At 36.0% G+C, this 27,690-nt stretch overlaps 1 protein-coding gene across 2 annotated transcripts in view; it reads left to right on the forward strand.

The window, feature by feature from the left end:
- Positions 1–26,216, forward strand: part of LOC114652606 (phosphofurin acidic cluster sorting protein 1-like) — a 142,511-nt gene extending 116,295 nt beyond the window's left edge. For both annotated transcript variants that reach the window (XM_028802970.2, XM_028802975.2), the window contains exons 19-24: positions 6,641–6,683; positions 6,904–6,946; positions 12,765–12,912; positions 16,694–16,929; positions 20,296–20,415; positions 22,022–26,216. In XM_028802970.2, the coding sequence (XP_028658803.1) occupies positions 6,641–6,683; positions 6,904–6,946; positions 12,765–12,912; positions 16,694–16,929; positions 20,296–20,415; positions 22,022–22,140 (709 nt within the window). In that variant the 3' untranslated portion in view covers positions 22,141–26,216. The remainder of the gene's footprint in view (positions 1–6,640; positions 6,684–6,903; positions 6,947–12,764; positions 12,913–16,693; positions 16,930–20,295; positions 20,416–22,021) is intronic.
- Positions 26,217–27,690: the final 1,474 nt, after the last annotated feature.

Consider the following 27,690-nt stretch of genomic DNA (forward strand, 5'->3'; position numbering starts at 1 on the left):
CCTTTCACACAGGCAAGCTGCTCAAAGTGCTTTACAAGGGGTATAGCATTCAATACCTTAAAATAGAATATAATAAGGATGTGAAGAAATAATAAAAAATAAAATCAACTGAACATGAAAATGCTATACAATAAAAATTTTGAGAATTAGAAAATGCTTTAACTAAATGTAAAATTTCTTTTCATGAAGTCCTGAACACTGACCTTAGCTGAGGCTCAGGTCTTTGTATGTTGTTTTGGGACCCTCTGTGACTTCTTGAACAAGTCGTCGCTGTGGCCTGTGAACATTTTTGGCAGGTTGGCCTTTTCTAGGAAGGTTCATGACCCTTCCAAATGCTCTCCATTTGATGATGATGGCTCTCACTTTGGGCAGTGGAGTCCCAGAGCCTTAAAAATGGCTTTGTGACCCTTTTTAATTGCTAGATTTCAGCAACTTTCTTTCGTACCTGTTTAGGAATTTCCTTCAATTAGAGGATAATGTTCTTAAAAAACCTTGTGGTGACTACATTCATGGTAAGGGTCAATACAGGGTGAGGATTAGATTGAGCTTCTTTGGCTACAGTATGTTCAGTCACATTAGTGTAACTATCAATTAGTTTTAGTTAGCTGTTTGAGTAACTAAGGAGGCAATTATCTTTTCATAGGCAATCTAGTGTTGGATAATTTTATTATTTAAAAACATTTATCTGAATCTAATATAAAATCTAATATATTTAGAAATATTGTTTAGTTTAAATATTACATTTAGTTGCCTTTGTCTAAAGATTTCAAGTCATTCATTGTGACAAATGAACACAAATAAAGACAGACAGGATGGGGGCAAATATGTTTTCACAATACTGTGGACTTTGGATCATCTTTTGCATTTTACCTCAATGTTTCTCTCTACCTTTTAGCTTTCCTAATTTACATTTTAATCACTGCCTTTATACTCTTATATGTTCTGTGGTTAGTTCTGGAATTATTTGCCTTGTATGCTTAATCCAACAGTTTGTTTTCCTTTGAAACTTTTTTTGCTTCTCATTTATCCACCAAGAATGTCTTCAATTTTTCCCTGCTTTTACATTTTCCCGTCCTGGGTATGACGTTAATCTGCATCTAGCCCTGCATGTAGTAGGCCCTCCAACCTGCAGGAAAAACCTGGGGGTTGATGGCAGAATTGGCACTCTGGCCACCATAAAAAACCTCACACTGGTTCCATTCCATCAGAACTTGTATGGTGCTGAGATGTCACCCATTGCATGACTACACTCGGGTCCCAATCTGGGATCCTGAGTTAGTTCGTCATGTGGTGGGTGCGGCAATGCGCTGTATCAGTGTGTCCTCTTAACCTCCTCCTTTACATTTTCGTCCAATTTTCAGCTGCTTGCTAAGTAAAAGCTTTTACCTCCCTGATCAACCAAAGCCACTAAGCAGATTTGACAGTTTTAATGTCAAAGCTAAGGATGTCTGAGAGGATGAATTCCTTCAGATTTATCAGAGGTCGACAGGCTCTGGAAATTATCCATTCATGTAAAAATGTACAGAGGATACTCTTGTAAATAAGAACATGCTTATATACAGCTTATAGAACATGAAGATTAAAATTGCAAAATAGCCAAAAAAATGTCAAGTGCCAAGAAAAGGAAGACATTCAAAATGACATTGATGAAGTATGAAAGAAAAATCAAAAAGTCTTGCACTGCATTGAAAAAATTCAAAAAGATCTGAATAAGATGGCAGAAAGGACTGAAAAACCACAAAATTTCACTATCCTCGGCAGATTGCAGTTCCCCACTTTCCCAATTCAATTATTGACACACCTAGTGAAGAGGAGTACAAAGAGTTGTTAAAAAAATCATCTTTTGGTAAATTACCTTAATTTTGTGTGGGGGAAAAAATAGAAAAAGTCCAATCTTTAATTGAAGTAAATTCTGAGAAAACATAATTATTTTAACAAACCACATATGCTACGATTATTGGCACCTCTAGAAATTTTTATGAGCAAAGTGCAACCAGAGCATTTTTTTCTACATATATCTGAGTTTCGTCGTGATCTAGAGTGTTTATTAACTTTCAAGCAGTAATCCATGACTTCTTGTGTCACTGTGGTATAAAAGTGAGGTGGCACAGAGGCCAAATTACCTTATTCATTCATCAACATGGGAAAGATAAGAGAACACGCAATTCAAATGAGAGGAAAGTGTGTTAACTATCCTAAGTCTGGCAATGGCTATACAAAGTTTTTTTCTACTCACCTGAAAATACTCATATCTATAGTTAGGGCAATGATGAAAAGTCCATAAAAACTGGAATTGTTGTCATCTTATCTGAAAGAGGACCCATATATATTTTGCCTCCTTGCACAGTGAGGAGAATGGTAAAGGTAAAAAAAAAAAAACAATCATGGTTGGAGAAATACAGAAAACATTATCATCTTTTGGTCATCAAATGCCCAAAACTACTATCCGTACAAAAAAAAAGTTTTTCCTGTCATTTAACTACATATATAAATGCCTGAAATTTGCTAAACAATACTTGGAACTTTGATTGGAACCATGCTCTATGATGAGACAAAATTAAAATTGAGCTTTTTGGAAATCAACACTCAAGATGGATTTGGTGTAAAAAGAATGGTGGCTATGTTGAAAACAGCCCTATCCCCATTGTCAAGTATGATGGACATTCTGTGATGTTGTGGAGTTGTTTTTACTCTAAAGACCATGGGAACCTTGTTAAAGTACATGGTCCATACTCCATGAAATACCAGGAGATTTTAAATGTAAATCTGATTGCCTCTGCCAAGAAACTAAAACTGGGTCATCATTGGATCTTCCAACAAGACAGTGATCCAAAACATATGTCGTAATTAATGCAAAAATGGTTAAATGAACACAAAGCCAAGCTTCTGCCATGGCCATCTCATTCCCTGGACCTAAACACCATTGAAAACCTGTGGGATGAGCTGAAAAGAACAGTGCACAAAAGAGGACCCAGGACCCTAGATGCTCTGGAAAGATTCTGTAAAGAGGAATGGTATCAAATTGTCTTGTCCAACCTTATAGAAGAAGATTCTGTGCTGTTTTATTGGCAGTGGTGTCAATAATTGTGGCACATGGTTTGGTTAAAAATAATTATTTCTTAATAATTTATCTTTTTCTCAATAAATTAATTTAGTTAAATGTAGGATTTTTCTTTTTTTATGTGGATGAATTCTTTTTTTTTTTTTTTTTTTCTTTCAAACTTTACTAGGGTGCCAGTAGTCGTGGAAGAGACTGTTCATCTTTTAAATAAATAATTCAAATTATATTACTTGTTGGCTTTTACATTGTTTTTATTTTTTAATATAAAATTCATATACAGTGAGGGGTTAGAAAACATATGTGCACTCCTGTATACAAGTGAAATGTTCTGGAAAATAATTTCCAGAGAAAAACAGATTTTTTTTTTGTTTTTAAACATACAGAACATTTGTCTTTTTTTAAGTTGGTCCCCTAAAGTGCTTCATAATAGTCAAAATCATTATAGTCTATGTCAAATATCGCATCCTTTTTCTACACTAGAAAGCTATTAGAAGAATCTTGAGCTTGCATACAGTTTTGTGCTTATCTTTATTTTCAATAGAGCTGAGGACTATCCGATTTACTGAGACTTTAGAATGCCGCATCCATGGGTTAGTGAAATAGCACAGAATTCTTTTTCTGCCCAGACAGAAAATATGATGGCCATTTACATTTGGTGCTCAACTTATGATTGATGTTTATTTCATATATTCTTTTTCAGAAAGAAAACTACTGCCCGCCATATATATATATATATATATATATATATATATATATATATATAATATTACAAGAACAAATATTACTTGCTAGATTTTGACCCTTCCCTGCTCCCTTTACCATAGCCTGCAGGATTAGTTTCTCAATCCTTTGCTGCCCTCTGGTGGCCAGGAACTCCTCCCCTGTTCTGTGCATTCATAGATTCTTTGCCCTGTTATGTCTCTTCACAGTTGTATACTTTGATGGTTATTTGTATGACAAGATAATATTTTTGATCTCTAATTTTAAAACAATTTGAAGATGGAGTAAAATGTCCAATATTTATATATTAGATTAGATCTCCTTTAATAATAAATTCATGCAAAAAAATAGAAAACAAGCTTATACATGTTTGATTCATTGAAATATACAGTCATATGAATGATTTTTGTTCATCATTGGCTGAGCTTTCAAAGTAGCAACTTCCTTTTAATATATGACATGCCTTATGGAAACAGTAGTATTTCAGCAGTGACATTAGTTAAGTTTATTGGATTAACAGAAAATATGCAATATACATCATAACAAAATTAGACAGGAGCATAAATTTGGGCACCCTAACATAGATATTACATCAATAGTTGAGCCTCCTTTTGCAAAAATAACAGCCTCTAGACGCCTTCTATTGCCTATGATGAATGTCTGGATTCTGGATGGAGGTTTTTTTTTTACCATTCTTCCATGCAAAATATCTCCATTTCGGTTAAATTTGATGGCTGCCGAGCATGGACAGCCTGCTTCAAATCATCCCATAGATTTTTGATGAGTCAAGGGACTGTGACGGCCATTCCAGAACATTGTACTTCTCCCTCTACATGAATGCCTTTGTTAATTTCGAACTGTGTTTTGAGTCATTGTCTTGTTGGAATATCCAACCTCTGCGTAACTTCAACTTTGTGACTGATGCTTGAACATTATCCTGAAGAATTTGTTGATATTGGGTTGAATTCATCTGAACCTCAACTTTAACAAGGGCCCCAGTCCCTGAACTATTTACACAGCCCTGCAGCATGATGGATCCTCCACCAAATTTGACAGTAGGTAGCAGGCGTTTTTCTTGGAATGCGGTGTTCTTCTTCCACCATGCAAAGCACTTTTTGTTATGACCAAATAACTCAATTTTTGTCTCATCAGTCCAAAGCACTTTGTTCCAAAATGAATCTGGCTTGTCTAAATGAGCATTTGCATACAACACGTTACTCTGTTTGTGGCGTGATTGCAGAAAGGGCTTCTTTCTCATCACCCTGCCATACAGATGTTCTTTGTGCAAATTGTGCTGAATTGTAGAACGATGTACAGATACACCATCTGCAGCAAGATGTTCTTGCAGGTCTTTGGAGGTGATCTGTGGGTTGTCTGTAACTATTCTCACAATCCTGCGCATATGCCACTCCTGTATTTTTCTTGGCCTGTCAGACCTGGGTTTAACAGCAACTGTGCCTGTGGCCTTCCATTCCCTGATTACATTCCTTACAGTTGAAACTTGACAGTTTAAACCTCTGAGATAGCTTTTTGTAGCCTTCCCCTAAACCAGCGTTTCTCAAACTTTAAGTATTTGCGACCCGAGTTTTCAGCACAGTTTTAATCACGCCCCCCTAACGTTTTTTTTTAAACCCTAACAAAATTTATTCCTGTATTTTTTGCTGCCGATACACTGCTACAAGTTTAAAATTTCCCTACAAATAGCGAAATTACGCCACATATGGCAACATTCGTGCCCCCTTTTTTGTTACTTCCGGGGGCATGCCCCACAGTTTGAAAACTGCTGCCCTAAACCATGATACTGAATGATCTTTGTTTTCAGATCTTTTGAGAGTTGCTTTGAGGATCCCATGCTGTCACTCTTCAGAGGAGAGTCAAAAGGAAGCACAACTTGCAATTGACCACCTTAAATACCTTTTCTCATGATTGGACACACCTGTCTATGACGTTCAAGGCTTAACGAGCTAATCCAACCAATTTGGTGTTGCAAGTAATCAATATTGAGCAGTTACATGCATTCAAATCAGCAAAATTACAAGGGTATCCACATTTTTGCACAGCCAGTTTTTCACATTTGATTTAAATTTCAAACAACTAAATACTGCTTCACTAAAAATCTTTGTTTGGAAAACACCCCAGTACTCAGATATTCCTAGGAAATGAAAGACATACCACTGTTATCTTTTTTTGTTGAAAGTAGAGTAAATTATTGTGCAGGCTGAGATGGGTTCCCAAACTTTTTCATATGACTATACAGGATAAAGCAGCTATTGGCTGCACACATGTTGGGGATTCTGAATCAAGGATCCAGCATCCTGGGTTCAGATCCAGTGCTCAGTTACTCTTGGTCTGTGGAGTCTGCATGTGATTCCTCTGTACTTTGATTTTCTCCCTATGTGCCACAAACAACATGTTCAGATTGCTTTGTAATGGTAAGATGGCCCCATGTAAGCACGAGAGCGCCCTGTAATTAACTGACAAACTACTTTGGACTGTATCCTGTTTGGTACCTAATGATGAACTAGATATAAGTGGGTTGGATGTTAAGTTATACATATGTATTACCTTCACACACATAATTATTGAATAGAAAGATTCTTCTAAAACACACACACATTGTGCAAAAAAATACAAATCTAGGAAACTTAAGGACAAGTTTACAAAAAACACTAACAGACTACATGGCAATAGGAGACAAGAATAGCTTATGCCTATTGTAAGAATTATGCGAGAACAGGTGTTTTAAAGAGTCGGTGCTATGTCGAAATATATTGCCATGCCATTGTCCTAGATTTGATGTGAGCGTGATGTCAAAATGCTCTTTAATGTTTTAGTATCATTTTTGGGTTTTGTTTTTAGGCATGATGAAGACTCCTATCAAAAGTTTATCCCTTTCATTGGAGTAAGTATTTATGTAATTTTTTTCTTCATCCTTTTTGCTGATTTGTCTATAATGACTTTCATATGTAAAAAAAGTTTTTAGATGAGCATTTTAGAAGTCCAATATAAAAGAAGTTAAAGTTAATTTTCCAAAGTCAATGTATATTTTTATTCATTTGATATTTAATTGTTTTTAATCCTAAACTAAAAAAAATGTTTTGTTTTTGTTTGGCTTCCTACAGGTTGTAAAAGTTGGACTTATTGAGCCCGGTGCAATTTCTTCTGGTATGTTTGTATAATGCTGCAGATTGAAACTTATTTGATTATTCTATTATTCTATATTAGCATGTTCTTTGGTTATTTGCTATAAAACTATAATTTGATGAATACATTGCAAGGAGTCTGTGTCATTGTAGCAACTCCAGTTAGATCATTTTAGCCAAAGAAAATTTGTTATAAGTTGATGAAACTGGTTCCTTATTTATTTATTGATCAAAAGTGGTTTTACTTGCATAAGTCAGCTTTTCATTGCTAACCTACATAATGGAAGGCATTATGAATTAATGAAGGATGTAGAATGCTGAGAATCTTGTTTTCTGTTAATGTCTATATGTTTTGGTTAGTGTATGTATGTGTAGTGTAAGTTTTGACCAAACTCTACTAGTATAAGAAATTAAGAAGAATTAGTCAGTTAAAATATTGTAATTTCATTTTTCCTTCAGTGCTGGTAGTTTTGCTTGGCAACAGGGTGAGCACGGCTGGCTTAATATGTTACCATATTTTGTTTGTTTGCAAATTTGTTATTACAGTATATGTAACTATGCTTTATATTAAATCAGTTCTATAAAAGTATCTGTGAAGAGTGAGTGTTAAAAGTAGTTTGTTTCAGCTGGGTTATACCTAGTGATGATTTAGTTTTTATTTTTTGATTTGGTGTACTTTCCCTGAGGGGAAATTATCCTTTTGCATGACATTGAAGGACAGAGTGCAGGGTCAGCCATTGTACAGCAATGGAGTAATATTCAGGTTAAGGGCATTGCTCAAGGGCCCAACAGGATAAGATCCCTTCTGGCAGTAATGGGATTTGAACCAGCAACCTCCCAGATACCAGCAGAGATCCTTAGCCTCAGAATTACCAATCTGCCAGCACTGAGTGAACTCTGTTGAATTTGCTTTGCCTCAAGTTCGGCGAAATTACGAAAATGTTTGCGAAATTTGCTGAACTCCACGAAATGCCTTGAAGTTAATGTGGAAGGAGGATCTGAACTAGTTTTGAATGGATTATAATGGTACAGTCAGTCCATTAGGCGACATAGGTGGTCGCATAGGGCACCGTCACTGGAGGAGTGCTGGTTATGAAAGTTAAGAAGCTTGAAACCTGTCCTCAAATTCAAATAATAATGAATACGCATTATGCACCTTGTGTGGTGCCGTTTAGCGTAGGGCTCCATATGGGCTTTGACCGGTTCTGGGTGCAGTGGTCTTTAAAGTGTCCCTGATGGCTAAGAAAAGTCTGTCAACATCACTGATTATTGTGGCCAGATGTGTGATCTGAGCTGTGATGCAGTAATGCTAAACACTGTACCACCATGCAAGATACAGACCGAGTAAATACCACAAACAAACAGCCACTGGTGACCCACATGCAACAACTGAGGAGCCCTGGAGGTTGAAACTACTGTGAGTAGAAGAAATGAGTGCGGTTAGAGACATGGAAAAATATAACTGTTTGGTGGAGAGGGTGGTTTTAGCCCGTTTTAGTAGCTGAAGCTGCTTTCCCAACACCCCCCTCCCCCTTGTGGGCTTGCGGCACAGTGATGTTAGCAATGATCTTAAGGCATGTGTGAAAGTTCTGTGCATTGCTACTACAGCTATGTGATATCATGCTGGCCTTGCAAAGCATCATAGGGCACTAGGGGAGAAAAATGTTTGCATAAGCTGGCCACACGGCGAATTTCCAGAAAAATGTTCGGCAAACACAGCATATTTGCTGCAAAAAACAACTTTGGTAAAATTCTCCCATAAACACCCAATGAAGTACTATACAGTTCATCTTTTCAAATCTATGCTATCTTTTTATCAATATGTTGGTGGTGTGTGTGTTTTTTTCCTCTTTCACATATGTGTGGTTTGTTGCATCCTTAGCGTTACATTTTTTTTTCTCAAAAAATGTAAAAAGTGTTGCATTTTTGGCTTGAAAAATGGCATTTTTATTCTCATCTTTCTACTGCAAAATAAGAAAAACACTAAATAGAAATTCAGAAGTGTAAAAAGTTATTATAGTTATTCATTATTACAAATAATAATAATAGTAATATGAAATGAATAATAAAAATGATACCACTACCATATATACTGTCAGAATATGCCTTTTGTGTGGTATTATATTTGAACGGGAAAATTGCTTAAGGGTACAGTCATTTACCTATGAAGGTTCATCTCAACAGTAATTCTTCTGATCACGTCATCATCAAGAAATAACTTCGGATATGTAAGTGGATTTTTGTAGTCAATGTTCTCTTTTTTTTCTTTTTTTTTAATGAGGCAGCATTATGAGGTCAGGAGAAAATGCATCTACACCGTTGCCTGGATTAACACTCAGGCCTGACACTTGAGCAATGGTATAGGCATGTCTTACATAAGTAATGTTCGGGATTAATGCTGTTAGCACTTTTACAGCACGAGTAATCCTCAGATCTAACGCTTATGTGAGACGCGTCGATACAGTTACCCAAGTGATACTTGGGATTAACGCTTTTAACTCTATTTTCACAGCCCAAGTAATGCTTAGGTCTAAAGCTAAGGAGGTAAATAAAATTTATTGGTTATGGCTTTGTGGTTGTTTTTAATATACTAACTTCATAGAAGGCAATATTCAAGAATACTTACAGGAATAGATGGATTGACATACTGTATAATACGTCTTTTCTACAGAATTCTTTTTAATTTTTGTTTCATAATTTTCAGGACAGACTTGTGTGTATGTGTGCGTGTGTGTATATATACCATAAAATATGAATGGCACTTGTGCTATATTATTTTTATAACTGTCCCCTCTCAAAAAACTGGGCAAACAAAACTTCATAAATTGAGCAGGATAGATAATAAGATGTATTTTATGCCCAAGAATACTGGATAATACACCAGCTTCATTTTGTAAAGGCTGTCTTTTTACAGACCGTATCAAATTCAATAGTAGATTTATCTCTGTTGATTTGGAAACATGGGGATTCCAAGTTGCAATCAAAACACAGAAATTCTCCAGCTGTGACAATTGAATTACATTTCTCCCATAACCATCTTCCTCTGTTTGTTAATTTAACCCCTTTGTATAGTTTTTAAACATGTTGTTACTGTAATACTAGGTGTATGTATGTTAGTGCATTTTTTAAATACTTTTGTACTACTTTTTTTTTTATTTTTAAAGATCAACAATCTTTTTCCACTTTGATTCAATTCTTTTTTATAACAGGTGACAAAATGCTTTCACATGTCTTTTTTAAATATTTTCCTAGACATAAAATATGAAATAATTATTGTTTAGTTGTTTTAAATTAAAATCTAAAATAATTTGATTTTTCTTGGGCCAGTGGTCCATTTTATTTTTAGACATTTGTGTTTCTGAGAAAATAAAATTGTATTGCTCATTCAGAAACCTCTACTTGTGTTTAATTACAATACCTACCCGTAGCTCTACTGTTGTCTTTGCTTAAAATATAGCTTATTATCTGTGCTTTTTCATTAACTCCAGAGCTCACTGTATGCATGGTCAACTTCTATTTAGACAAACAACAGTTTTCTTGGTGAGTTTCAGAATATATTAACAATGCATATACTAGTCAGAGTAGTTTCAAACAAGGCCAAAGAAGCTTTTCAGAAAACACGGCACAGTGATGTTCAACAAAAAAAGAGTAAATGTTATCACAGAAAGTACATTTCAATACATGAATTGATTTTAGGTAATATAGCATAGTGAATTTTAACGACAACAATTTCAGCCAAGTTTAACAGTTTTACTGGTTTCAGTTTAGGTTTCAGTCTTACAACTTTCTATGTACAGGAAAAATTCCATTACAACAAATATCTTTACACCGGAATTTTCATTACAATGAAGTTTTTTTCCCCATATGACACAAGTCTATAGAAATCTTGTTACTACGAAGTACATTCAGCAGATGCTTTCATTACAACGAAGTGCCCAAAAGACATTAAAATGTCTGAATGAATCATCCACAGTGCAGTTACTTCTGTGGTCGCAGCTCAGTTGTGCACAACGATCCCCAAACAGAAACATTGTAAAAAAATTTCTTTCTTCAAACTTTGCTCGTACTGTTTTTTTTTGGTTTTTGTTTTCAGTGATACCTTTTGCTTATCGCTCGTCAACATTTGAAAAACACCCATTGGAATTTAACTCATTGTCATCCTCCTATAGAAACAGCAGACACGAAAAAACAAAAACAGTTCATATTAGAAAAAAAAAAACTTTACATTTTTGCAGCTCTCGATTGCGACAAAAAGAAAAACGTTGCCAGTGAATTCGGAATTTCGCCATCAACACTGTCAACTTTCTTGAAAGACTGAGCAAAAAAAGAAGAAAAATTTCGGGATGCGAACTGCTGCATTTGAAGACGTCGAAAAAGCCGTTTTTATGTGGTTCGGTGATGCTTGTTCAAGAAACTTTCCTATTAATGCGGCACTTATTCAAGAAAATGTGAGGTTTCTAAACTCTCTTGGGACCTCCCCCAGTTGGACAACACACCGAAGAGCATCCTGAAGTGTGATCACTGCGTCTGTGGAAGACTGTTTATCTGTTGCCGGGGCAAAAGCAGGCTCACAGCTATGCTGCGTCTCTCCGCCAAAGTAAACAGAAAAGATCTCGATGGGTAATGCAAGCAACAATGTAAATGCAGGTAACAGGATTGCTTGGCCACTAACCTAGCCACAACCCTGCCTGACTGCTGTGTCTGTTTATAGGAGCAGTGGCAGACCCCGCTACAATAAATAACCCTACTGTTCCTGTTTCAAGCTGAATAAAGCTGGTTTTGCTAAAGTACCAAGACTCAGCCTCGTGTTTTGGGGTGTAAGACAGGGACTTATAGCGTGACCCCGATCTTTTAGGATTTGCTTCTGTGGCGCCTCACTGCACCGCTGTGAGCCTGCTGTTGCCCTGCCCCGGCAACAGACAAACAATCTTCCACAGACGCAGAAATTGCACTTCGGGACACACTTCAGCGTGACATTCCTGTTGGGTGTGGAGTGGGGGTGATCCCAAATAAGTTCAGAAACCTCACAATATGAAGAAGAAGAAAAGGATGATTCGGCTTCTGATTGATAACTGTGCTGCCCACAACATGCTTCCACATTTAGATAATGTTCGTGTTGAATTCCTCCCACCCAATTGCACGGCAGTGCTTCAGCCACTGGATTTGGGCATCATTCGCACCTTGAAAGTGTATTGTCACACGGAAATGCTGAGAAAAATTCTTGTCAGACAGGAGGGGATTAAAATTAACGTGAAGGAAGTTATTGAAATGATTGCAGACACCTGGACGCAAGTTAAAGCACTATAGTGACAAATACAGAATCTCATTACAATGAAATTTTCATTACAATGAAATATTTTTTAGGTCCCTGGAAGTTCGTTGTAACAGAATTTTACCTGTATTTAAACATATTTCTTCAGGATGTTTTTCACATGTGTATTTTGTATTAAAGTGTTTCAGTTTCCCCTTTTGTCAGAGGACATGTGAATAAATCTGATAGTACACCAGTAGTCTGCTAGGTTAGTAGTATCCAATATTGTACTGAGAGATTTGATATTTTATTTTACACTCTTTAATAATTTATCAAAGAAGCACTATTTGGTTCTAGGAAAGACAGTTCTGTAGTAAAGAACCACTTTTTCATTCATGACAGTGGGAAGCCACGTTCTAATTTTATTTTGAATCTAAAACTGTGGATGTAGAATGTGAATGTATTTATTTTTACTAGTTTATATATAGATATCAATTTTGTGTGCTGCAAAATGCATTTTGGCACAGCATGATATGTCATTTATGTTGAAAGAAATGAGTCCCTTAATTCCCATCCCCTGGATTCACAGGAGGAGACATTGATGAGTGTGTGGCCACCAACCTGACTGTGCCATCCACATCACCTCCCTCTCAAGGAGGCGCTGTTGGACTCGTCAAAGATGTTGCAGCAACCCCCCCATCATCACCTTCGTTAAGTGGAGGTCTGACAGTTCTTGGGTGAGAATTTTTTTCCATCTTCTAATTCCAAAATTAAAACATTGAGTTATGCAAAAACATTTCAAATAGTGCACAGCTTAGTTGCATGCATTAGGCACAAGAATATTAAGCAAGAAAAGTATATAATAATTTATGTGGTATTCTTGAACCTGTTTATTTACTTGTGTGCATATTATTTTATTAAAGTCTGCCTTCTGCAACAGTTAGCTGGTAAAGTCCTGGATAGGAGAACATCTAGCAAATTCACATTCATGCCCCCTAAAACATTAATTTTAAAATATATTTTCTAGTTTATTTTCTCTCTCTCGATCTGACAATGGTAGATATGACTCTATGATCATTATACAAATTGTACACACTATTCACTTTTTTAATAACAGAGAATTTGTGCTTCAGGATTCAATGCTTAACTGTATACAATTAATGCAAACTATAATATCTCTTTTGACAGTAATCTTAATAATCAATGATTGTTTTAATAAAGTTTCCATTAATATTCTGACATTTTGTTTGATTCCTAACAATAACCTTTTAAATTTTTTTGTTTATAAAAATGTAATATTATTTGTGTACTTTGTTACTGAGAGAGAGAGAGAGGGAGGTTGGGAGCATGCACTAATAGCGCTTTGCCGCATTCACCACACGCGAACCACCTGGATTGGGACCTGAGTGCAGTGGTCGTCACCTTAGCACCACACTGGAAAGTATATAAACATATAACTATTTCAAGGAAAAAGATGCGGACGTTAAACCTCCAGTCACTTTCACAAGGAAAAAAGTGACAGTAGCTAATTTACAGTGATCCCTCGCTATATCGCGCTTCGCCTTTCGCGGCTTCACTCCATCGCGGATTTTATATGTAAGCATATTTAAATATATATCGCGGATTTTTCGCTGCTTCGCGGGTTTCTGCGGACAATAGGTCTTTTAATTTCTGGTACATGCTTCCTCAGTTGGTTTGCCCAGTTGATTTCATACAAGGGACGCTATTGGCAGATGGCTGAGAAGCTATCCAGCTTACTTTCTCTCTCTCTCTCTCTTGCGCTGACGTAGGGGGGTGTGAGCAGGGGGGCTGTGTGCAGCTGCTTCCTGAAGGACAGGCTGCACGGAGCTTCGCATACTTAAAAGCTCAAAGGGCACGTATTGATTTTTTTTATCTGTCTCTCGCTATCTCTCTCTCTCTCTGTCTTCCTGCTCCTGACAGAGGGGGTGTGAGCTGCCGCCTTCAACAGCTTTGTACCGGCGGTGCTTCGCATACTTAAAAGCCAAAAAGCCGTATTGATTTTTTTTTTGACTGCTTGCTTTGCACTCCTTTGAAAAGGAAGATATGTTTGCATTCTTTTAATTGTGAGACAGAACTGTCATCTCTGTCTTGTCATGGAGCACAGTTTAAACTTTTGAAAAAGAGACAAATGTTTGTTTGCAGTGTTTGAATAACGTTCCTGTCTCTCTACAACCTTCTGTGTTTCTGCGCAAATCTGTGACCCAAGCATGACATTCTAAAAATAACCATATAAACATATGGTTTCTACTTCGCGGATTTTCCTATTTCGCGGGTGGCTCTGGAACGCAACCCCCGCGATGGAGGAGGGATTACTGTATTCTCAATTTCTCAATGATTTATATGATTGTATAAATCATATTTATATGATTGTATAATTGAACTAACCTTAGATTTCTGTAGTACTGTTCATACACACTTGTTATTATGAAGTGATTTATTTTGGTAAGATTTAAAAGCACTTGTAACTTCTATAGAATTGATGTTCAAGTTTTAAATGCTGATAGTTTTCTATAACAAATGAAACCAATGAATCATTAGTTTATTAAGGAATTTTTCTAATGTATCATTGCAGGAAAATATTGCTGAAATGAAAACTTTACACCCCCAAAGATTTACATAGATATACAGATGTTAACAATAATAATATACAACTTATAAGTTAGAATTATAAAAAAAGTTCAACCTTTTTCTAGTTTTAAAAAGGACACATTGCTCAAATCAATTTTAAAGACTATCCCCTGCCAATTTTTTCTCATGTATTAATATTTTCTTGACTTTGAAGATCTGTGAAAATTAATTATTTTAGACATGAGTTGAAAAATTAAGATAAAAAGATGTAGTAGCTTTTTTGCTGTTTCTGTAAAATAGTGCTGTACTTCTAATTTTTGTGAAAGTGCCATTCCTGTCAAAACTGAAAATAAAACCTTGACACCAGGCAGTGATTATGCTTTACACAAAATAATTCCAGTAGTTTTCTCTGTGCAATCTCCCCCTTCTTTAAAGTAATGTGTAGTGGATTTGTGAATATTTATTATTGTACATCAGAATGAATAAACATTTGAGGAAAAAATAACCAGTGGAAAAGTTGTTTAACTAGACTGATGTAAAAGCATACTCGTGCAACATTTTTGGAGAGGCTTCACCTTAGTCTTCTGCACATAGAAGATGCACTGCAATTCAAAGAAAAGCTGTGATGGGAATTTTCTGTAGAGTAGACAAATTCTAAAGTTAAATCTACTGTGCATAAAAGACGAATACATTTTTGGAAATAATGTAGCTCTAGAACTGTTGGCAGCATGATTTTATATTTTTTACCAATGCCATGGTATGTTAAATTTATATATTTTTTTAATTTTATATAAAATAAGTAAATAACAAATAAGTCAAATATAAAATATGAGCCACGGACTAACTTCAAGTCTGTTATTTTCATTTAGACAGACAGACAGTCTTTATTTTTCCCCCAAGGAGAAATTTAAAATTTTACAGATGCTCAAGAAAATATTAAAGAAAAAGATGTGTGTGTGTGTGTGTATATATATATATATATATATATATATATATATTAGTGGTATTGAGCTGTATAGCGCTCGACCCGGCACAGACTTACACAGAGGCACGTGTCAAAGGAACATAAATCTTTTATTTTTCTTCAGCCGTGGGGCACGCCTTCCCCGTGTCCCACAGGCCCAACACAGACCCAAAACACTTTTAGTAACAGACCACACTATTCCTCTGGCACCACCAACACTCTTTCCAGGCAACCTCTTCCTCCCGATTCCGGCCCTGAGTGGTGGTTGCTGGCTCCTTTTATGGCCCTCCCGGAAGTACTCCTGGTGCTCGCTCACCTGTTCCCAATTGCACTCCTGGGTGGGGCCGATGATTAGACCAGCTGGGCTTATCTCTGCCACGCCCCCTGGTGGCCATCCCAGGTCCCCACAGGATTGGGGAGCACTCCATCTCCCATGAAACCCTGCGGGAAACTGAGGCATCATCGTCAACCAGGGAGACTGCCACCAAGCGTTCCGGGGGAGGTACTGAGGAGTCCATGGCTGCTCCCCCGGAACATAAGCAGAAGCCGGTGGCCCGCCACAATATAAATATATATAAAATTTATATTTATCATGTGAAAACATGAGAAATAATAGAAACGTACAGTGTGTCCAAGTTCTGCAAAATTAGTGCCACTCTATTTTTTTTGTCTAGGACAGATTATCCTGTCATGCTCCTTTTGCATCAAGTGATATCTACAATATAGTAATTTTACAGATGGACTTCTATTTTTTTGTTAAAATGGCAAGCTACATAAAGCATCAGTAAAATGTAGGACATACAGTACAAAAAGTGGGAAACATTTTGTGTCAATTTAATTTGTACCTACATAAAGTTAGGTGCAGGGCCACATAAGAAAATAAACTTTCACAAGTACAGTGATATGCTAAAACTGTAAATGTCCAGCAAATAACAAACTGATTTTCTTTTTGTCTTTACCCACAGGAGTCCTAGTATGCCACATGGTGTTGATGCTATTGGTTTGCAGGTGGATTACTGGTTATCTCCTATCGCTGAAAAGAAGAAAGAGGGGGAGAGACGTGATGCAGGCTCCAAAAACACGCTGAAAAGTACTTTTCGATCAGTTCAAGTTAGTCGGCTGCCAGGATCAGCTGGAGAAAGCCAATCTATTCCAAACACCATGTCTATGACTGTTGTGACTAAAGAGAAAAACAAGAAGGGTAAGACTAAATTGTTGTATCACTGGTTAGAGGTGATTTAATACTTGACTTGTTTTCTGTTTGGTTTCTTTTTAAATTGTTGCTTTTGTTGTTGAGATATGATGGGGCAGTGCCATTATTTAAAAAAAAAAAACGTATCAAGTATTAAACTAGTTAGTGATCAGCACAGGCATGTCTAAATAACAGGCAAAGGACTAAAAAATTATATTATTTTAGGATTATATTCCCAAGGATTTTAAATCATACTTAATTCTAAGTAAAGAAATGTTTTAAGTTATTAAAATAATACATGGATAAATAGAATGTGGGCTGATATCATTGGCCAAAATAATTATGTAATAATAACACAAGTAAAGAAATTTTCAGGTGATTTTTTTTAGTACAAAACTAATTGTATTTTCTTCTGAATAATGTACATAATCTTGCATCAAAATGTCCTTGACTTACAGTATATGCAGTTACAATATGGATGCAGTCAGCAGTTTTTTTTATATCCATCAGAAAGTACATATTAACACTATAGCATTTATTTTGAAACTTGATGATACAGATTGTTTCTCCTGGCTAATGGAGGATAACATATACATTAAGAAACAACACTAAGTGCAGTCCTAGTAATCCATGTGAAACATTCTGAAGATTGCGTTTCAAGTTTTACCTCTGCGTTTTAATGACACTGTGTTCCTACAAGGGTAAGAATTCTACTTATGTATGGTTAAGGTAAGTTAAAAACGGCCACTGGAGAAACAGTCTTATACTCGGGCACAGAAGATAATTAACACCGTGAAGGAGTAACGATAATCTTGAAGAAAGGCTTGGAGGAATGTTTGATGGAATGGAATCCAGTAAACAGTAGATTGATGAGACTTAGGGTGAAAGGAAAGCAAGTGAATTTGACAATAATTCAGTGTTATGCACCAACAACTGATAATAACACTGAAGAGAAAGACTTGTTTTATAAACAACTACATGTGGAAGTTGAGGAAATTCCATTTCATGATCTGACAATTGTTATGGGCAACTTGAATGCCAAGATGGGAAGCAGCAATAAACAAGAATCATGGGCATGCGTGGATAGGAAATAATAAATGAAAATGGCGAAAGACTTGTAGAATTCTCTGCCATGAACAACCTTTTTATTGGAGGGGCTCTCTTTCATTACCGCGTGATCAATAAGATGACATGGTATTCTCCCAATGGACAAGATAAGAAACAAATCGACCATCTGTTGATTAATGGCACATGGAATAGATGTCTACAAGATGTAAAAGTTAGGAGAGGTACAGATGTAGGAAGCAACCACCATCTAATTGTAACAGTGGTGAAGCTCAAGCTGAGAAGAGAAGAAGAACTTCAATATAGCTGTACAAAGAGTTTGATGCAGAGAAGCTGAGAAACATTGATATAAGATCCACCTTTACCACACAGCTGAAGAATAGATTCCAGGCTTTACAGGACCTTGATGAGAAAGTGTCAGGAACACAAAGAATTGACACTATGTAGAAGAATATCTCAACAGTCTATTAATAGAGTAGCGAAGCAAGCCTAGGGTACAGAAAGGGAAAGAAAACCAAAGAATGGATACAGCAAAAGACATGGTCAGCCATAGAAGAAAGGCATAAAATCAAGAAGAGGATGTTTGATGTAAAATCAGTACGAGTGAAGGATAAATTCCAAGCAGACTACTCTGAAGCCAACAGAAAAGTTATACTTATAAGAAGCAACAAGAGATCCTACATAGATACTCGCAGAAGAGGATGAAGAAGGATCTGAACAATTAAATCAGGGAAGGGTTTACAAAATCACCAAACTAATAAGTGGAACGTTTCGAACAAGGGCCAGTGAATTAGTGAAAAACAAGAATGACAAGCTATTGACAACAGAGAAGGAACAAGAGTCAAGATAGATCAAACATTTTAAAGAAGTCCTGAATAGACCACTACCAGATGAAATACCAGATATTATTGAAACAGAAGATTAACACAGATCCACCAGAGAAGGATGACCTTGTAGCAGCCATTGAACTACTCAAGAATGGCAAAGCTCCAGGAAATGACAACTTGAATACTGAATTATTCAAAGCCAAGCCAGGCATGGCAGCAAAATCCTGCAGCCACTGTTCACTGGGAGAATGAGCAGATACCAAAAGAGTGGACAAAAGGAATAATTAAGATTCTCAAGAAAGGTGCACTGACAGATTGCAACAATTGGTGGGCATCACACTCTTTTCAGAACCTAGTAAGATTCTTACCAAGGTCATCATCCAGTGGATCGGAGATGCCTTTGACAACTGCATACGTAAAGAACAAGCTGGCTTCAGAAAAAACAGACTGTAGTGACCAAATGTTTACCTTGTGCAACATATAGAAGAATGGTGGAGAACGAGATGAAAGCTATGAACTATAGTGCACTGGAGACGATGGCCAAAGACACACAGCTGTGGATTAATTTTTTTCCTGCTCTACACACTAGAGGGGGTGCAAGGGCAATAAGTAAGTATGTATGGTTAAGGTGGTCTTAACTTGATATTATTGACCTTTCACTAATGTTGATAAGAGAAATTAAACTTCTATTCCTATTTTTGAAAGTACATTTTTCATTTTGACTAAACTCTCTGCCCAGAAGCTAAGTGTGAAACATATTTGCAAGAAATTCTTTTTGCTTTTTATTGTATCAATTCTTATTTACATTCATTCTTATGTTATGTTTGTTGGTCACAAGCAAATAAATACTTATTTCTTTTATATGTAGCTTTAAAAATACTTTTCTTGGGTGGCCTAAGACATTTATATAATACTGATAAGCAAATTAAAAAGTAAACATTCAAATGATTTCTGTTCTTACCTAAAATACAGAACAATAATATATTGCATTGTACATAATAGCATTGTTCCATTTCAACACACTTTTTAAAAATAAAAATACAATATTTTTGGTAACACTTTAGGTACTGCAAAAATGCATCTATGACTCATTTACTACTATGTAACAAGACCTTAACATACACGTTTTGGGTCTTTATTGATGTTTTGTAAGTGTTATAAAGTGTTGATGTGACCTACTAAAAAAAACGTCACTGTGGAGTGGTCCAAGGTGGCTTAACTGAGGCAAATGTCTCAAATTACATATTTAGTCAACATGCTACACTGCACACTTCCTACTTATAAGTGTCATAAGCCTTTGTTAAAGTCTGGTTGTATAAAAGTAAATGAGTAATAGATGTATTTTTGCAGTACCTAAACTTTAAAATGTTACTATTTTTTTATCTGTAACTTTTAATGTTATGTTGATATTTAGAAATATCTATAAGAAATATAATGTAGTGAGTTTATTAATTGACATTTAAATTGTGATCTTTTATTTCAGTGTCCACTATCTTCTTGGGAAAGAAACCAAAAGAGAAGGATGTAGATTCAAAGAGTCAAATAATTGAGGGTATCACACGCCTTATCTGTTCAGCCAAACAACAACAGACCATTTTGAAAGGTATTTCACCAAGTCTCATAATTTGGAAATGCAGATACAATGATCTTTTTTTTTATTAAATAATTGACAGAATTGTGTCATGTAGTCGTTAACAATTTGAGTATACTTGATTTTTGCCTTTATCAGATTTTTGGTAAAAACATAATAGATCTTTAGCCATATTGCTTTTAGTGTCATTGCGCAAATCGGACGAAATGTCCCATCATTGTCTGATAAACCTATGTATTTTAAACAAAATATTTAAAGCCAGAAACAAAAATGTGTATTTTATGGCTTTTAGTTGATAAGTATGAATGCATTATATGGATCATGAAAGAATGGAAAAAGTCACAAAGGTTTAATTTGATCAGCGTAGTAGCAGAACATCCTCCTGGCACTTCTGAACACTCAGAATAATGTTACTAGGCTTAATCTTAGTAGTGGAGTTTATTTTTACAAATAAAACATGCAAAGTAAAGAGAAACTGGTATGAAAGTATAAAAAAGGTTTAATAATAATAATAAACAATAAAAATACAAAAAAAATTTCTGACTTGGCTAAAGTTCCGGGGTGGAGTGGTGGCTTTGAGGCTAAGGATCTGTGCTGGTGTCCAGAAGGTTGCCAGTTCGAATCCCCGTCACTGCCAAAAGAGATCCTACTCTGCTGGCCCAATAAAAATACAAAAAAAAAAAAACTTCTGACTTGGCTAAAGTTCCAGGGTGGAGTGGTGGCTCTGAGGCTAAGGATCTGTGCTCGTATCTAGAAGGTTGCCGGTTTGAATTCCCGTCACTGCCCAAAGATCCTACTCTGCTGGGCCCTTGAGCAAGACCCTTAACCTATAGTTGCTCCTGGGGCGCTCGCTGTACAATAGCTGACCCTGCGCTCTGAAAACTAACAAATTCCTAATACAAGAAATTGTAAAAGGCGAAATAAAGAACAAAAAAAAAAAAGATAAAAGGACCAGTCATAGTCACAGTGAGACATTATACAGGCATATTGCTGTTGATATAAAGGAGCCCCAGTAGAATTTCCTGTCACACTTCTGCTGAATGATTCATTGGCTAAAAGTCCTCAGTTTTTAGTGTGTCAGAGAGAGGATGTGTAGCATTGTTCACAATGGCACTCAGTTTTGTTTTAATTCTCTCCTTTGCTACTTCCTCTAGGGTGTCCAGAGTGCATCCCATAACTGAGCTTCCTCTTTTAATTAGCCTGTTGATTCAGCATCTTGAAGTGATGCTACCAGCCCAGCACACCACAGAACAGAAAATCTTGCAGAAATATCACAAAGTTGTAGAATACGTAAAGGATGGCATTACCCACAATTAAAGTAACTCAGTCTCCTAAGAAAAAGAAGTCAGCCCTACCCTTTCTTATATTTTTATATAGTTCCTCTGTGTTGTTATTAATCAGGACCTCAAAAAACTTGCAGCAGTATACCACCTCTATATCCACTCCCTGAATACTGATAGGGCATAGAGATTTTAGTGATTGTAGATTTTTATAATGTTGCCTTTAACTAAAAGAATTATAAACTCAATCAGAATCACAATAATTCCTAAATTCTGCTGAGTTTTCCTGTGGTTTGTGACTATCTGCTCTGATTTTTGTTTTTGTTTTTTTCTTTCAGTGTCTATAGATGGTGTGGAGTGGAATGATGTCAAGTTTTTCCAGTTAGCAGCACAGTGGCCCACACATGTGAAATATTTCCCAGTGGGACTTTTTGGATATAACAAACCCCTCTCCTAGGATTGACTTGTTTCTCTTTCCTTTGACAGTTCTGAGCAATGAACCTCTTAATGTGTTCTTCAAAAACTCTTTTAGCAAATGAGCTGACCATTCTCTATTTACTCATTGAGCTGCTTCTTCAGTCCCAGCTGGAGTTATTTGTTCGTTGTCTGATGTGAAATTGTCAGTCACTTTGCTTGTATTTGGGCCCTCTATTCTGCTTCTCTTCAGCAAAACTTAACGTATTACGTAACAGCATACAAATGACTTCCTGCCACAAAAGATGCCTAAGGAAGGTTGGTCGTCATGGCTTTTAAGGAGCATCCTTTTCAAGTTTGTTTACTGAAACAATAATGAATGCTTGCAAACATTCAACATGGACACTTGAATCTTAGTTTTATTTTGTAGAAAATATTATACATCATTATGTATTTAGAGTTTGTTTATGCCCCATGTGTGCCAGCGATCTAAAAAGGTAGGATTTTTTTTTTTAGGTTAATTTAATACATGTTGTTTTTAGCACCTTAGACCTAAAATGGCATTCATTCAAATTGTAGTTAAGCAGTTGATCTGGGTCTCCCTGCTTAAAGCATGTAACTCCCAATGTCTGATAAACAACCATAAATTCATAGCAACAATTGTGTTGAATCATAAATATGTTTGTAGTGCCTAACACACCAGCCTCATACATTTTTGAAAGTCTCACAGGACAAGCAGACCTCTAAGGTTGAAACATCTGTCGTGCTTCCTGTGTGGTTATGTCCCTTGGACAAGACTTGCAGCGAGGATTGGTGCTTTTTAAATAAGTTGCCTGTCAGTCATTTAACCAAAATCTTTATGTCTTTATTTTTGGTATGACTTACAGAACATCATGACGTCATTATTATCCTCAGAGTGATCTGCCTTAGGTTTTTTATTAACTACCCTGCTCTGGAAAATTGCAAAAATATGCATACTTAATAGCAATAGTGGCCTGAAATATAAGCGTTTTGTAGTTGGTTTGTTGATCCTGTAAACAAGATGTCTTTTAAATAGGAGTGGCCATGCATTTTTCAGGCAGGATTTTATATTAGTTTCACTGCACAATTATGTGGACTGCTTACCATCTTGATTAAAGCACCAGCTATCCCTCTGATCCCAGCACTGCCAAATAAATCCACAAAAATAAATATATTTTACTTAGCATATGCTAAATGTATTTGTAGATGCTTCAAAAAGTAAACTCAATTCATTATAATAATGTAATGTATATGACTAAAAAAGCAGTTCTGCCCACTTTAATGTCACTGACAAAACTAAGCTAGCATGTTTTCAACATAAGCACTTTTGTATTGTGTTACATTGTTGTTGTAGACTGAGTGCCAGTTGTCTTACCCATTAAATGTTTGAAGCACAAATTCTTTACTTGGTCAACCAAACACCAATCGTAAGACAAAGATTTCACTAAGAAGCCATGTACAGATATTACAGTTTTTTAATTGAGCATTAATGAAATATAACCAGTTTATTCTCTTTTGTCATGAAAGTTTGAGTTGTGCCTCTTCTGTTTCAAACCTCCCATTCTCAGTTTTATCTGACACTAGTCAAATTTCAGCATAAATCGGGACCTCAAAGTGTGATGTCTGCAGCAAGTCTGTCACAAGACATCCCCAGCCCTGCCACTTAGTAGATATTTCTTTCATTTTGGAAAAGAATCTGAGGTTGAAACTTTCTTTAGTATTGCTTTATAGTTTTCAAGAATGGGTATTTAACGTCTACCACATGATTTCTCCATAACAGGTAGCATTGCAGGTTTACAAAAAATTGAATTTAGGTATCATAATGATACAGTCCATCTGTTTAGGGGGTTCATTTAATCAACTCTTAAGGTGAGTATAAACTCTGCTTACTGGCTGTAGCACAAAATATGACCTGTAATTGTAGAGTGATGTAAAAGTGTGCCATTCTCAGTGTATTTAGTTGGACAGTAAGGTCATTTGAAAAGAATACTTAATGTGATGTTGAATTCGCACAAATTTTAATCTAAACACATTCTTTGTTTGAATAGATAGTGCTATTTATATTTACTTCTGCTTGAATTTTAATAGTTGACAATCACCTTTAATAGTTGAAATCACTTGTTGTGTTCTTTCACTGGAGAATCTGTACCAAAGCCTTGGCATTATGAATGTGTTTTTTTTTTTTTTGTAGTTTGTTTTTATTTGTACAATCTTTTTTTTTTTTTTTTTTAATTGTGTACTTTCTGTTCATTTTTAATGTATATAAAGGTAACTGTTAAGTTTTAATTTTTATCACTGTTTCTGTACAGTTCTGGTGAGACTCGTCAAATTGCATCTAACCAGAGCATTTCGTGCTGGTTCCAACAGTATTTTTCCCAGCTGTGGTCCAACTGAACACGGGCCTCTGGATCATTTTGAATCCTTTATATTGTATCTGAAGCTGGAGTGGATACGTATTGTTTGTGTATGTGTGTAAAAATGCACTGCCTCTGTCATGTTTGGCAGCCTTACCTCACAAGTCAAAAGAGCAAACATACAGCTTTTTTTATTGTGTAGATAAACAATAAGTTCTAACATTTTTGATCAAAACATAAAATTGTAACTGCAAATTTGGTGCTTAATTTTTGTGCACTTTTTTCTTTGTATGCTTTCAAAGTGCCATTCAATGTTTGAGATATGCCTCCACATGTAAGATTTCCTTTCCTTGAAATCCTGCCAAAAGCATAAAATAATCGTCATGTTATATGAAAAATGGACATTTCTCATCAGTTGAAGTATTCAGATGGACTGTGAATTTAACAGATTCTGCATTCTTCACTTTTTGCCAATAGGAAGAGTAGATTGTAAGATATTTCTTTTTTGAAGGTTGGTCACTAAAAAAATTTCTTTGGATGTTAAAAAAAAATGTAGAATTGTACACTAAATGTATTCAGTAGGGCCTCAAGAGTGAGTGTACAGAAGGTAAAAAAGTTCAGGGTTAAAATAACTGACCATAACAAGTGACTAAACAGCCTGCACAATATATAATGCTGATGTCTTTTTTGGAAGGAGTGAATTCTTCCTTAAGGGAGAGTAAATTCTATATTGTAGTCATCTGTTTGATCAAAGTAACGTTTTTGGAAAGCCTCCTGCTACCATAGTTGTAAGTCAGTAATGATCATACATTCAGTATAATAAGTGATTGCATGATTCATAGACATTGCCACATGCAGAAGTGAGTCTTTCTTCCTGTACATGTGGAGAGAGCAACTGAATTACAACAAATCGTTTTTGTGCAGACTTGTTAAATGTGTCAGAGGCACTGGTGTAATTACTTAGCATGAAAAGTATTTGTATATAGATTTTCATTTTCATAACTTCTTATTGAACATCTTAATTTCTGGTTGGACCGGATGGCTGTTAAATTGTGACTACTTTTAACTGTAGCAGTGCTACTAATGAAACCATTACGGATGTTGAGTACAACACACTGTTGCTATTGTCTGTTACGTGTACCAATTTTAGCACCAGGGATGCAAGTTGCCTTTTATCACAACACAATGGCCAGGTCAGGCCTCTTTACTTGGAATGTGTTGCTGTGCTGTACAGAGCTGGTCACTGGTCTTATTTTCCCTTCCTTTAATGGAGAGGGTATAAAAAAAAAAGCAATTTTTGATTCAGTGTACTGTACATGTGCCGGGATGTTGTTGGACATGGTTGCAAAACTCCACTGCTGTTAGCCTAAATGTTAGAAAGCTTTTGCCTTGCATTGGGATGGAAGAGGAATTTGGATTTGGTGGATAATTCAGAATGAAAGAGCTTATGTTAATAATGCATATAAAATTTTGCACATTTTTTCATTTAGATCTTATTGTATTTCTTTATACTTACTTGAACTTTTATTTGTTAAATATTGTATTTAAAATTATATTGTGTATATATATATATCACCATGCCACAGAAGCTTGTAATATAGAATGGTATCTCTTTTGTAAAGTGCTGTGCTTGATCAGAAAACTTGGGCTTAAACTGTATTGATCAACTCTGATGTAAAGTGTTTATTCAGATATCACTATTTGTGTGTTTAGGTGTGTTTTTTAATAAACAATGGATTTGTAATGTGTTCTTTTTCTTTTATTTTTAGCATTCTGGAAGTCAGCATATTTAATAAAAAAAAAAAAAAAAAAAAAACAGGATGTGTGCTGTCTGAGGTGGAGACCCCAGAATTATATGGTACAGTCGGCACCTGCATTATGTTTTGCTGTTCAGAATACATAAAAGCAATGCAGCTTTCATAGCTGCCCTCCACACACACTGTAAGGAGATTTTTCAACATCTCGGATGACTGATTAACATTGAAGCATTTATAAACTGTGCCCATGTATGGGTAGGTTATGTTTGTGCTGCTCTTCCCTAGATTTAGGGGCAATTAGTTAGGTTTAGGTATTGAACCAATTGTGGTACACTTTAATGGAACTATTAGGAGAGCTGGGGAATAAATAAATGAATCTTCGTTTTCTACTGAAAGACTGAATCTTTTAAAAGCTAAATTAACTTGTAAAATGATTGCTTCCTGTTTTAGGTCCTGTTGCCTTTTCATTCTTCAATGCCAAAAGGCTCGGGGTTTGTTAGAAGGTACCCATCTTCGACAATGAGACATAGCAAAGTGTAATAACAAGTACAGTACGACTGGTGCTTTCTCCATTGACTTTAATCGAGGCGGAGAAGTAGCTGGTGTTTTAATGATCGACTCTTACATACTAACTAGATAAAGAGCCCATTTCGACAATGTAAGATGAAACGGGCACGAGTTTGTGTCAGCAGTGTATGAAGAACAAATGATAAGTAACGAAGAAGTTGTTTTATAATGATTGTAGTCCGCTTTACTCATTACTGTACAGGCTTGTACTGTTAGTTGATGAATTTTCCAGGCCTATAGTATAATATTGAATGATGAATGTTCCAGTACAATATGGAATAGCAATAAGTATAAGCACCACAAACCTGATACAGGTGTATTGAATGAATGCGTAATTGAATCAGAATGCGTAATTAGGCCTCGAGCTGTAGTCGAAATCGTCTTTCAGGCCTCTAGAGCTTTAATCGAAGTCGCCTTTCTCTTTGAATTTTTGCCGCCGTAAATCCACCGCCTGCCGCGATGTTGGGGTTGGATGTCGGTCTCGTAAGGTTTTTCGGGCAGCTGCGCAGAAGACAACTGCGCATTCGGCTTTGGACATGCGCAGAAGGCGACTGCACTTTCTGCTTCGGACGGATGTGAGTGAGTGAGTGAGGAGGCAGGCGAATTATGTATTAAGATAATTAAGTGAAGGAAATTTATGTTTTTACTTTGTTTTTACTCATTTTGAGCCCACTGACAACTTTCTTGAACCTGTCAGTCAGTGGTAGTGCTGTAATGTACCCAACACTAGATCATGCCCTTTACATTCATACATTCATACATACATACATACATACTGATATGTGAACAAAATCAAGTTGCTATCCAGTGACTCTGTATCTTAAATTAACATGCAGTTTAAAATTTGCTCCCAGAATGAGCTGTTCATCTCAGCCCTCACCCTTTCCTAGCAGA

The sequence above is a fragment of the Erpetoichthys calabaricus genome, chromosome 1 (genome assembly GCF_900747795.2).
Source record: "Erpetoichthys calabaricus chromosome 1, fErpCal1.3, whole genome shotgun sequence".
NCBI classification, from domain to species: Eukaryota; Metazoa; Chordata; class Cladistia; order Polypteriformes; family Polypteridae; genus Erpetoichthys; species Erpetoichthys calabaricus.